General features: G+C 36.7%; 1 protein-coding gene across 1 annotated transcript in view; it reads left to right on the top strand.

Moving 5' to 3' along the window:
• Positions 1 to 6304: 6304 nt before the first annotated feature.
• Positions 6305 to 14036, top strand: part of LOC149190056 (1-Cys peroxiredoxin-like) — a 28080-nt gene continuing 20348 nt past the window's right edge. Inside the window, exon 1 of the mRNA XM_089410423.1 lies at positions 6305 to 6362. Coding sequence (XP_089266549.1) covers positions 6305 to 6362 — 58 coding nt within the window. The remainder of the gene's footprint in view (positions 6363 to 14036) is intronic.

Here is a 14036-nt window from a genome sequence, read left to right as displayed (position 1 = left end):
GAGTATTCCATACTCTCTTCACTAGGTTGCTCCTCTTATTTTCCCAAGGACAACTCTTTTTCCAGGCAAGAATCACTTCCCCTATAGATTGTTGGGCAGTCCATGGTAACTTATCAGTGAGGGATAATTTTTTCCAACAGTCAACAGCAAAGGAACAGTCGACAAAAATATGGTGCATAGTTTCTTCAGCGCCACAACAGTTGGGGCAGCGAGATGGACCGTTAATACCCCTCTTTTGCAGGTTCTCTGCTGTTAATATTTTCCCTTTTAGTAGGGCCCATATAAAGAATTTGATTATGGGTAGCGCCTCTGATTTCCAAACGATCCTCCAGTGGTTCCATACAGTCATGGGGAAGGTGTTGTAGCAGATGTGCTGGTGTCCTGCTTGGACAGAGTAATCCGATCCTGAGGGGTCCCAACGAAAGTCGTCCCTCTCATTCTTTTTTATGGGAGCTTTACTGTGGAGGAGAGACTAAAGAGTGGATAGACTAAAATTAAGATCACTGGGGATAGCAGGAAAGGACCACCCAATCCAGATATGAGACAGAGGATCCCATCTAGAAATTTGATCCAGATAAAGGATACCCATGTTGTTGAGAAAAGTTAGAATAGGAATAGTTTCATCATGCCTGTTTATTGGCTGCTGTCCCAGGATTTTATCAGCCCCAATATTTATGCTAGCTCCTCCCCTAGGAACTTTGGAAATATTCTGAGTCATGAAAGGAATAGCTTTTTTGCATAATCGCCAGATTTTTGAGGAGTCCCTATTGGGGATATCAGAGTCTAGAAGCTGTTGTCTGGGGGAATTCAAGTATTTGGTTTCCAGAACCCGTTTCCACCATGTAGGAGGGCCAGTGATGAGCCTCCAAACGATCTTCCCTCCAAAGGCAAGATTAGAAAAAGTGGGGGACCTAATACCGAGACCTCCTCTGTCCTGGGCCTGAATGACTTGTTTCCAACTGACAAGGTTGAATTTCTTCTTGTCGTTTTTTCCTCCTTGCCAAAGAAAAAGGCGGAGAACAACTTCCATTTTGTGGAGAAAGGAAATTGGGGCTTGGAAAAGAGAAAAGCGATAGAGGGGAAGAGAAGAGATACCTGATTTAAGAAGGATGAGTCGGCCTGCTGGGTTGAGCCACATTGAACCCCATTGCTGAACTTTCCTCTTCATCTTGTCAATGATACTGTCCCAAGTTCCTGCCTTCAAAGGTCCTAGGCTCACTGGCATGCCCAGGTAAGAGAAATGAGTCCAGTCTAAGTTGCAAGGGACACCAAAAATATTTGCAATGTTGTGGATGACCTGATTTGAAGCATTCCATCCATATATACAGCTTTTTTGCTGATTGATCAAACCTCCAGAGTACCCCATAAATTGATCAAGAAGAATCTTGAACCTCTGTGCTATAGTGGTGGAGGCTCCTCCAATGAGCAAGGTATCATCAGCGAACTGTGAGTGGTTGATATTCTTGGCTCCATTCCCGAATTTTATACCAGTGATGAGACCCACTCTTTTGTTGAAGTTCAGAGCTTGACTAAAGGATTCCGCCATAAGAATGAAAAGATAAGGGGAGAGGGGGCAACCCTGTCTGAGACCCCGGGAGGATTGAAAGGCTTCACCCGGTCTTCCATTAACCAGAGGGGAAATCCATGGCCCAGAGATGCAAGCAGAGATAAGACTAATGAAGGGCGACTCAAACCCCATCTTCTTTAAAACAACAATAAGGAAGGAGTGCCTAACTCTATCAAAGGCGTTGGCCAAGTCAAGTTTGAGGATGAATCCTTTCTCCTTCCTGGAGAGACTCGAATGAATGGCTTCTTGCACAAGAAGTATAGAATCAGTAATTTGCCTGTTGGGCAAGAACCCTCCTTGGTTTTCAGAAATCAGAGAGGGGAGGAGGGGTTTGAGTCGAGATGCTAAGATTTTGGACAGGATTTTGTAGGAGGAGTTGCAGAGGGATATGGGCCTAAACCGAGAGAAAGAAGTGGGTCGATTTTCTTTAGGGATGAGGGTGAGAAAAGTGGCATTGGTGTAACCACCTATCTTACCCTTCCGCTGGATCCATCTAATCATCTTGATCAGATCCTTTTTTATTAAGCCCCAGAACGCCCTGTAGAAACATATGGGGAATCCATCAGGCCCGGGAGCCTTATCAGGATTCAGAGTCCAAATCATTCTTCTGATTTCCTCTTCTTCGATTTCTTTATTCAGGCTGTCATTCATATCCTTAGTGATTCCTTTGGGTAAGTATTGAAGAAGGTCAGCATAATCCTCTTCACCTTTAGTTTCAGTTAAAAGATCTCTGTAGTACTCAGTAGCAGCGTTTCTAATGGCCTCTTGGGTGTTTTGCTGGTTGCCCTCATTATCCAAGATTGAACTTACATTATTCCTGAGTTTTCGAGCTGTGGCCTGCTTGTGAAAAAATGTTGTATTTTTATCTCCACCTTGGAGCCAGAGTTGCCTTGATTTTAGACGCCATTTGGATTCTTCTTCCCTGTTTATGTGACTCAGTTGAGAATAGAGAACCCTTTCTTGCTCCATACTCTGCTGGGAGAGGCCATGTTCTTCTATCATTCTCTGGATATTCTCTAGATCACTCTTAACTTTCTTTTTGGTCTCCTCGGGTTCCTTATAATTAACTCTTGCCCATTCTTTGATAGCCTGTTTGGTTTTTCTTTGTTTGGTTCCCAAATGAAACCTGGTGATCCTTCTACATGCTGATTCCAAGTTCTCTGAACTATTTCTCTGACTGTTGGAACCCAATTCCAGAGGGGGCTGTATTTAAACGGTATGGGCCCAAGGGGACAGTGAGTTTCCAACGTGAGGATAATGGGATAATGATCAGAGGTTGAAGTGGTGAGAACGTTGGCATATCCCACGGAGAAGGAGGAAAGAAACGAAATGTTGATTAAAAACCTGTCCAGCCTTTCCATTATATTGCCAATGCCAAGTCTGCGGTTGCTCCAAGTGTACCTGCGGTTTTTAGGGGCAACGTCCACTAGATCGTGATCTTGAATGATAGCCTCCAACCGGCCTCTGAAGGGATCTGGAGAAAAGCTGCCTCCCCATTTCTCGTTGGCATGAAGGATGAGATTGAAGTCGCCTGCCACTATGATATTTAAACTTAGCTCACCATCGATGCTAGCCTTAAGATCGCCCCAACAAATTTCCTTTTCTCTGTAGTGGTTGGGGGCGTACACATTATAGATAATTACAGTTTGGTTATTTGTTCTGTTGTCCAGCGCGGTTCTGATCCAATGCTGATGAAGGTTTACTGAAGCGCAGTTCCACTTGTTATGATCCCAGAGGGTGGCTATGCCTCCAGAAGCTCCTCTTGCATCGTTGGCGCACCCTTTGTATTGTTTCTGCTGGTCTATAATGCCTCTCATTACTTGTTGATCCTGTTTTGTCTCCTGAATCAATAAGATTTCTGGCTTTTCACTATGGATTAAATCTCTGAGGGCGAAAATTTTGGAGGGGTGCCCTAACCCCCTACTATTCCAAGACAATATTTTCATCATTGGATATTTGGCATGCGGAGAGGTGCTCGCCTCTCTTGATCTTTGTAATTTGTCTCTTTTTCTTGATGCCCCTGAATGAAAGACTCTATTGGGGTTTGAGTTCCCATGGCTATATCTTTCTGAGCGTTCTCGTCCCTATGTTGCTTAGCTGATTTTCTACCAGGTCCAGGTTTCTTAAAGGTATCGCTGGAAGTTCCATGTTCTTTAGTGTTGCTTCTGGTATGCCTGGAAAGAGAGGGTTCTAGAGAAGCTTGCGATGAGATGTTCAGGGAGGGAGGGGGATCAGAGGGCTCGAAAAGGATCAAGGGGGGTTGAGGAGGGTCCACAGAAGATGGATCAAGGGAAGATAAGACTAGAAAGGGATTAGAGGAAGAAGGGAGCAGCGGATCTGGGGGGGTGGACAGATAAAGAAGGGGAGGAAGAAGAGGGTCGAGAAGCAGAGGGAGCTGGAGGATCTGATTCCAGGGGGGGTTTAGATGATGGGGCAGACTTCTTCTTTTTTACCGTTTCCCAATGGCCTTCTTGTTCGCCGCTCTCTGCATCAACAAGTTTAGAACATCTATTGGCAAAGTGTCCATATTCGTGACATACCTTACATTTAAAAGGGATCTGCTCGTAATCCAGCTGCTGGATATGGCTCCATTCATCCACTTTCAGTTTTATTGCTTCTGGAAGACCTTCGACAAAAATTCTTGCGCAGGCTTGCATGTTATCTTTTGGTTCACTACGATCAATGTATTTGCCCACTGCGTTCTTGATGGCACGAATAGACTCATCTCCCCAGCAGTGAAGAGGGAGGTGAGGGAGACGGACCCAAACCGGAACAGCACTGGGGACATCCAGTTCAGGATCAAAGTCTGGAGTCCATTTGTTGAGGTAAAGGCCCCTGGAGTCCATGAAATAGGGCCCATTTCTGAAGATTAAATCCTTATCCTCTTTAGATTCAAAGTGGAATGTGAAGTACCCTTTCCCACAAAACCTGATGGAGATTTTCCCTTGAATCTTGTCAGACCAGTTTCTTTCAACCCATCTTTGAACAGTTCTAGGAGAAGGCCAGAGGCCTGTAAATTGACCTATGAGACCTTTTTCAGCGAGAGACAAAGCCGCCATGCGAGGCAGGGCCGGAGGCAACTGAACTTCCTGGAGTACATCCAACTTCTTGACAAATCTTGAAAGAGCAGGCCTGGGGCGCTGCGGAGGTAGGGATTTCACCAAATCAGAGAAGGCGCGTTGAGAATCGACCCCCTCCAGAGGCGGATCCGAGGGGGCCATGGCAGGAGGCCAAAGCCCAGGCAGACGCAGTCGGATCACAGGAAGACGCAGAGGAGGGCGCGGGTGCGGCATTAGGGATCCTAAAAAACAACATAGCAGCAATTTTAGGGACATCAACTCGACATAGTTATTTGTAACTTTGCCCAGACCTATTTTAGATTTCAAGTAGTGTTGGTGATTGATGTGGATAATCATACCTCCACTACATGAATCGTTTGCATATGATGCACCATCAAAGTAGGACCAAGGGATCTGTGCATTAATCTCCTCTGGCACTATAACTCAAGGATTCACCGGGATTTGCTTAGGAGGAATAAGATAATAGATAGCAACAATATTTGATGCAATGAAGTCCGATGTTGAAGCTTGATCCCGAAAAATAGCCTTATTCCTTGCAAGCCACATTCCTCAAAACAGCAAGGGGGGAATGTTCGTAAGCATCCCATCTTGAGCTCGATCCCACCAACTTTTCCATGTTTCCCCTATATTATTACCACACCGGTCTAGCCCACAACCTAGTGTTCCTTTTATTGTCTCTAAAATACTCTTCAAGAAGGGGCAAAACATAAACAAATGGTTTGCATATTCTTCCTCATTTTTGCACAGAGCACACCATCATACCATCATGGACTTGCATAACTTAAGTTATTTTGAAAACCAATAAAAATGTTTATTATTTATTTCTTTATTCCTTCCACAAAACTAACCTAAAATTATGTAAACCTTAAGATGTTTATTAATGAAATTAATAACATAATTGGAGCTTCCATAGCAATATAGAAATCAAGTTGAAGTACATGGTTGGATCTTCCATACTAATCTAGAAATCAATGTTAAATATATAATTTGGGTTTTCTATGATTTTAATTCTTAAATTAAAGATGGTTTGGCCTTCCTCTAAAATTTATTAGATATGTATGTTATTGAAAAATATTTTAATGAAATGTGTTAGATTTTGAAGAGTAATTTTACAAAATGTGTGACATAATCTTCTAATCCAATTATGTTAAAAAATAAACCATAGAATTAGTCTCCAAATCAAATGAGATTCTTATGTACGTATAATAATAACAATTATATAGATACATAATATTATTACCAAATTTAATATATTATTATGTTGAACATAAAAATTAATTATTTAGGTATATTATATATAATCTTTTCACTCTTAATATAAACAAGAAGAAAAATAATTTAATTTTAATTTTAATTTTAAACTTTACATCAAAATAATATGCGACATTTAGCTTCTTTCAAAAGAATAAAAATTAGGATCTTATATTCATTCAATTTTCTACATCATCATCAATTCCTTACTATGTTCATTTTCCTTTCCCCGATTTTAAGCATCTTTATCTATCACACCCTTTCATTTTTTCTTATTCTTTCTAAAAACATTGATATTAGTGTTATGATATTTTTTGTGTCAAATATTTGAGAATGCTTCTCACATCTCTCTCCCTTTGCCTTAATGCAAGCTTAAGAGCAATGAGATGTATCATTTACAACCTTAATGCGTGGAGCAACATTTTGTATGCTTCAATGGGATTCTTATGTAACATGTGGAGAAGGTAACATAAATCATGCTATAATGAGATCTATGCAATAAGGATAATGCTCTAAATCCACTATGTCATGCATTTTTTGCATAGTTTGAGAGATACATTGAATAATCAATGTCTTCACTAAGCATAACATACTTGGTCGTCTTGAGGAGTAATATCTTTTTGCTTTGTGTTTGTATTGACCTTAAGAATTATAGATGTCTTAGCCTACATAATAAGAAATAGATGGATTCATATAGATTAGATGTCTTAGCCTACATAATAAGAAATAGATGGATTCATATAGATTTGCATGTCCCTAGAACATGTAAAGCAAGAAGACCTTCTTCATGGCCCTCATAGTGCTTTGATAGAATTACCATCCTTCATTAAAGACCTCAAGCTATATGGCAATTTATTCTTTCTAATGAAATTTACAAAAACTGAACACAATAGAGGAGATTAATGCACTCGATTGATTGGAGCTTTGTTATTCAAAACACAGCACATGAACAATTTAGCTTTTGGTGGACACTTAACTTTCCACAATGACTTCCACCATTCAATTCCTCCATGTGCCCTTGCTCTGGAAGCAGTAAAATATAACCAGCTTTGGGGCCATACACCCCATTATGCGCTGCTACCCACACCAATTCTCCCTCCGTTTCTGTAATTTTGTAGTTCATATGTTAGGTGCATTTTTTTTTATCCTTGTTGATATGATAATTGGCATGGTGCTTTATATCCATATTTAATGTGTTTAGATCCCTTAGTCGCCATATTCTTTTGTTATTTTTTCCTATACTCTTCGATTTACAAAGAAACAAACAATTAGTCATGGGATATGGGTGTAAATTGTAACGACATTACAAATTTATTAGCAAGATTCACCACCAATGTGTGTTTCAATGCCAATTTTAAAGAGAAAGAAATAAAGATCCACCAAATCCAAGGAAATCATGTCACATCTTTTTTTTCATATTTGTATAGTATTCTCTATCTCTAAAAGCATCTAACATATTGACAAATCTAATATGGTTATAGCATTGCTATCTAATATTTTCTTATTATTTCAAAATATTTGTTGGTCTCTCAACCACTTAGTATGTAGTTCATAGCATCCACATTATGACAACATATATTTAGACAAAAAAACACAATCAATATTTTAATGTAAATCTTTCAACAATCCACTAATCTTATGTAGGTTTGGTTAAGCTCGTAGTAAACATAATGCATAGTTTTTCTTTGTTTCACACAAAACAATATTAAGATCAATGATTACTTGTATGTTCTTGATTAAGTTGTATATGAATTCACACAAAATGGACCTTGTCAATATAAAAAAACCCAAAATTGGGATTACAACAATAAGAATTAGGATCTTATATTCATTCAATTTTCTGCATCATCAATTCCTTACTATGTTCATTCTCCTTTCCCCAATTTTAAGCATCTTTACCTATCACACCCTTTCATTTTTTCTTATTCTTTCTAAAAACATTGACATTAGTGTTATGATACTTTATGTGTCAAATATTTGAGAATGCTTCTCACATCTCTCTCCCTTTGCCTTAATGCAAGCTTAAGAGCAATGAGATGTATCATTTACAACCTTAATGCGTGGAGAAACATTTTGTATGCTTCAATGGGATTCTTATGTAACATGTGGAGAAGGTAACATAATTCATGCTATAATGAGATCTATGCAATAGGGATAATGCTCTAAAACCACTATGTCATGCATTTTTTGCATAGTTTGAGAGATATATTGAACAATCAATGTCTTCACTAAGCATAACATACTTGGTGGTCTTGAGGAGTAATATCCTTTTGCTTTGTGCTTGTATTGACATTAAGAATTATAGATGTCTTAGCATACATAATAAGAAATAGATGGAATCATATAGATTTGCATGTCCCTAGAACATGTAAAGCAAGAAGACCTTCTTCATGGCTCCCATAGTGCTTTGATAGAATTACCATCCTTTATTAAAGACCTCAATCTATATGGCAATTTGTTCTTTCTAATGAAATTTACAACAACTGAACACAATAGAGGAGATTACAGCACTCAATTGATTAGAGCTCTCCCCTTAATTCTTATTTAGGGCAATCTTCAAGGACCAACTCTCATCTCCTATTTAGGTGGTTGGAAAGTGATGGCTATCTTAAGCCATTTCCCTCAATCCAAATATGAATTTGCTCCCATTATCATTCAGGAATAGTTTAATACTTAAGTGCCATGGGGCTATTTTGATGGAGTTGCACAAGAACAAAATAATGTGTTGTTGTTCTTGGCACTCTCACATTCCTTCCATATCTCCATGGGTTTCGATAGTGGCACAAATTATAATTCAGAGTTGATGGTGTGTAAGTATCCTCGTTTATATGCTCTAGAAAAAGGTTGTACTTGTTTTCAGGTCTATAGGAAAAGTTGTAAAAATATTTGTTTTCAATTAATAAGAGTAAATCAAATACATATTTCAAAATAAATAAATTAAATAAATAAAAATATTAATTTTTCAATTTCTTACATTATTAAAAATTAAGGAACAAAAATAAAAATTATTAATAAGACATTCAAAATTTTCAAAGTATTCAAAATGGAAATTAAAACTTAAAAACAAAGTTGTCATCAAACATTTTTTTGGACACCCATATCAAAGAGTAGTTGTTTTGTGTATCCATATGATAATTGAGCATTTCATCTTAAATTAATATCTCAAGCATATCATAATCATGTTAAACCATAACAATCATGGGGCTATTTTGATGGAGTTGCACAAGAGCAAAATAATGTGTTGTTGTTCTTGGCAAACTCACATTCCTTACATATCTCCATGGGTTTCGGTAGTGGCACAAATTATAAGGTAGAGTTGATAGTGTGCAAGTATCATCTTCTATATGCTCTAGAAAAAGGTTGTAGTTGTTTTCAAGTCTATGGGAAAAGCTGTAAAAATATTTGTTTTTCAATTAATAAGAGTAAATAAAATACATATTTCAAAATAAATTAATTAATTAAATAAAAATATTAATTTTTCAATTTTTTACATTATTAAAAATTAAGGAACAAAAATAAAAATTATTACAAAGCCATATTCAATTTTTTCAAAGGAATTTCAAAGTATTCAAAATGGAAATTAAGACTTAAAAACAAAGTTGTCATCAAACATTTTTTGGGACACCCATATCAAAGAGGATTTGTTTTGTCTATCAATATGATAATTGACCACTTCATCTTAAATTAATATGTCAAGCATATTATAATCATTGTTAAACCATAACAATCATGCTTGTTTAAGGAATTCAGACTTTTGTGATCCATAGCATTGCTTAGAAAATCTTCGGCAAAATCACATAATCAATCTTGTGTCGACGCGTTTCGAACCAACCAGTGTGGTTCATCATCAGGACCAGTGTTGTAAATTTCATTAGAAAGAATAAATTGTCATAGACCTTGAGGTCTTTAATGAAGGATGGTAATTATATCAAAGCACTATGAGGGCCATGAAGAGAGTCTCTTGCTTTACATGTTCTAGGGACATGCAAATCTATATGATTCCATCTATTTCTTATTATGTAGGCTAAGAGATCTATAATTCTTAAGGTCAATACAAACACAAAGCAAAAGGATATTACTCCTCAAGATCGCCAAGTATGTTATGCTTAGTGAGGACATTAATTGTTCAATGTATCTCTCAAACCATGAACAAAATGCATGACATAGTGGATTTAGATCATTATTCCTATTGCATAGATCTCATCATAACATGAATTATGTTACCTTCTCCACATTTTACATAAGAATCCCACTGAAGCATACAAAATGTTGCGCCAACCATTAAGGTTGTAAATGATACATCTCATTGCTCTTAGGCTTGCATTAAGGCAAAGGGAGAGAGATGTGAGAAGCATTTTCAAATATTTGACACAGAAAGTATCATCACACTAATGTCAATGTTTTTAGAAAGAAGAAGAAGAAATGAAAGGGCGTGATAGATAAAGATGCTTAAAATTGGGGAAAGGAGACTGAACATAATAAGGAATTGATGATGTAGAAAATTGAATGAATATAATATCCTAGTTCTTATTGTTGTAATCCCAATTTTAGGTTTTCTGATATTGACAAGGTCCATTTTGTGTGAATTCATATACAACTTAATTAAGAACATACAAGTTATCATTGATCTTAATAAAAAAGATTATCGTAAACAAATTCATTAGCATAATTTTGTGTGAAACAAAGAAAAACTATCCAGTATGTTTACTACGACCTTGACCAAACCTACACAAGATTAGTGAATTGTTGAAAAATTTACTTTCAAGTATTGATTATGCGTTTTTTTGTCTAAATATATATCGTCATAATGTGGATGCCATGAACTACATACTAAGTGGTTGAGAGACCAACAAATAGTTTCAAATAATAAGAAAATATTAGATAGCAATGTTATAACCATATTAGATTTGTCAAAATGTTAGATGATTTTAGAGGTAGAGGATACAATACAAATATGAAAAAATAAATGTGATATGATTTCCTTGGAGGTGGATCTTTATTGCTTTCTCTTTAAAGTTGTCATTGAAACACACATTTGTGGTGAATCTTACTAATAAATTTGTAATGTCGTTACAATTTACACCTGTATCCCATAGCTAATTGTTTTTGTTTTTTTGTAAAACGAAGAGTATAGGAAAAAATAACAAAGGAAATGAGATTATGGCGACTAAGGGATCTAATCACATTAAATATGGATATAAAACATCATGCCAATTATCATATCAACAAGTATAATAATAAAAAATGCACCTAACATATGAACTCAATTGGAGATCAGAATTACAGAAACGGAGGGATAATTGGTGTGGTTAGCAGGCCAGAATTGGGTGTACGCCCCCAAAGCTGGTTACATTTTAATCCTTTCGGAGCAAGGGCACAAGGAGGAAATTGGGTGATGGAAGTCGTTGTGGAAAGTTAAGTGTCCTCTAAAAGCTAAATTGTTCATGTAGTGTGTTTTGAATAACAAAGCTCCAACTTGGGAAGTAATGCAACACATGTATATGATAGGACCGGGCTAGTGCACATTGTGCAAGCAAAATGGGGAATCCCTAAAGCATCTATTCGTCGATTGGCCTTTTTCTTGAGGCATTTTGCAACTTGTTCAACAAGCATCTAAGCAAGTCTGGCTTTCGGATGGGGAGACTGTAGAAGAGGCATGGAGGGCTTGGAAAGTTAATCAAAGCACTTGATTGATTAGAGCTCTTCCCTTAGTTCTTATTTTGGCCATCTAGATCACTAGGAACTGGGCAATCTTCAGGGACCAACTCTCATCTCCTATCTAGGTGGTTGGGGAAAGGCTGGCTATCTTAAGCCATTTCCCTCAATCCAAATATGAATTCACTCCCATTATCATTTAGGAATAGCTTAATACTTTAGTGCCATGGGGCTATTTTGATGGAGTTGCACAAGAGAAAAATAATGCGTGGTTGTTCCTAGCAGACTCACATTCCTTCCATATCTCCATGGGTTTCGGTAATGGCACAAATTATAAGGCAGAGTTGATGGTGTGCAATTATCCTCTTCTATATGCTCTAGAAAAAGGTTGTACTACTCTATGGGAAAAGTTATAAAAATATTTGTTTATCAATTAATAAGAGTAAATAAAACACGCATTTCAAAATAAATTGAATAAAAATATTTATTTTTAATTTTTTACATTATTAAAAAGTAAGGAACAAAAATAAAAATTATTACTAAGCCATGTCCAATTTTTTCAAAGGAATTTCAGAGTATTCAAAATGGAAATTAAAACTTAAAAACAAAGTTGTCATAAAGCATTTTTTGTGCAACCCGTATCAAAGAGGATTTGTTTTGTGTATAGATGTGATAATTGAGCACTTCATCTTAAATTAATATCTCAAGCATATCATAATCATGTTAAACCATAACAATCATGCTTGTTGCAAATTTCACTAGAAAGAATAAATTGTCATAGACCTTGAGGCCTTTAATGAAGGATGGTAATTCTATCAAAGCACTACGAGGGCCATGAAGAGAGTCTTCTTTCTTTACATGTTCTAGGGACATGCAAATCTATATGATTCCATCTATTTCTTATTACGTAGCCTAAGACATCTATAGTTCTTAAGGTCAATACAAACACAAAGCAAAAGGATATTACTACTCAAGACCACCAAGTATGTTATTCTTAGTGAGGACATTGATTGTTCAATGTATCTCTCAAACCATGCAAAAAATGCATGACATAGTGGATTTAGAGCATAATCCATATTGCATAGATCTCATGATAACATGAATTATGTTACCTTCTCCATATCTTACATAAGAATCCCACTAAAGCATAAAAAATGTTGCTCCAATCATTAAGGTTGTAAATGATACATCACATTGCTCTTAGGCTTGCATTAAGGCAAAGGGAGAGAGATGTGAGAAGCATTCTGAAATATTTGACACAGAAAGTATCAACACACTAATGTCAATGTTTTTCGAAAGAAGAAGAAGAAATGAAAGGGTGTGATAGATAATGATGCTTAAAATTGGGGAAAGGAGAATGAACATAGTAAGGAATTGATGATGTAGAAAATTGAATGAATATGAGATCCTAATTCTTATTGTTGTAAACCCAATTTTGGGTTTTTTTGATAATGACAAGGTCCATTTTGTGTGAATTCATATACAACTTAATCAAATATTTTCAAATAATAAGAAAATATTAGATAGCAATGTTATAACCATATTAGATTTGTCAATATGTTAGATGCTTTTGGAGATAGAGAACACTTTACAAATATGAAAAAGGAGATGTGACTTGCTTTCCTTAGATTTGGTGGATCTTTATTGCTTTCTCTTTAAAATTTTCATTGAAACACGTTGGTGGTGAATCTTGGTAATAAATTTGTAATGTCGTTACAATTTACACCCATATCCGATGACTAATTGTTTTTGTTTTTTTGTAAAACGAAGAGTATCGGAAAAAAATAATGAAGGAAATGACATTATGGCAACTAAGGGATCTAAACACATTAAATATGGATATAAAGCATCGTGTCAATTATCATATCAACAAGGATTAAAAAAAAAGTACCTAACATATGAACTTAATTGGAGATCAAAATTACAGAAACAGAAGGAGAATTGGTGTGGGTAGCAGTTCAGAAATGGGGTGTACGCCCCCAAAGCTTGTGACATTTTACTCATTTCAGAGCAAGTGCACAAGGAGGAAATTGGGTGGTGGAAGTCATTGTGGAAAGTTAAGTGTCCTCCAAAAGCTAAATTGTTCATGTGGTGCGTTTTGAATAACAAAGCTCCAACTTGGGAAGTGATGCAATGCATGTATATGATAGGACCGAGCTAGTGTGCACTGTGCAAGCAAACTGGGGAATCCTCAAAGCATCTATTCATCAATTGCCCTTTTTCTTGAGGCATTTGGCAACTTGTTCAACAAGCATTTGGGCAAGTTTGGCTTTCGAATGGGGAGACTATACAAGAGGCATGGAGGGCTTGGAAAGTAGATCTAAGCACTAGGTTGATTAGAGCTCTCCCCTTAATTCTTATTTGGGGCATTTGGATCACTATGAACTGGGCAGTATTCATGGACCAACACTCATCTCCTATCTAGGTGGTTGGGGAAGGGTTGCCTATTTTAAGCCATTTACCTCAATCTAAATATGAAGTTG

This window comes from Pinus tabuliformis, chromosome 3_1 (genome assembly GCF_031772625.1).
Source record: "Pinus tabuliformis cultivar Carrire ecotype Pingquan chromosome 3_1, CPIR1, whole genome shotgun sequence".
Taxonomy (NCBI): Eukaryota; Viridiplantae; Streptophyta; class Pinopsida; order Pinales; family Pinaceae; genus Pinus; species Pinus tabuliformis.
The sequence above is the reverse complement of the archived record's forward strand: the minus strand, read 5'-3'. Positions and strand labels throughout refer to the sequence as shown.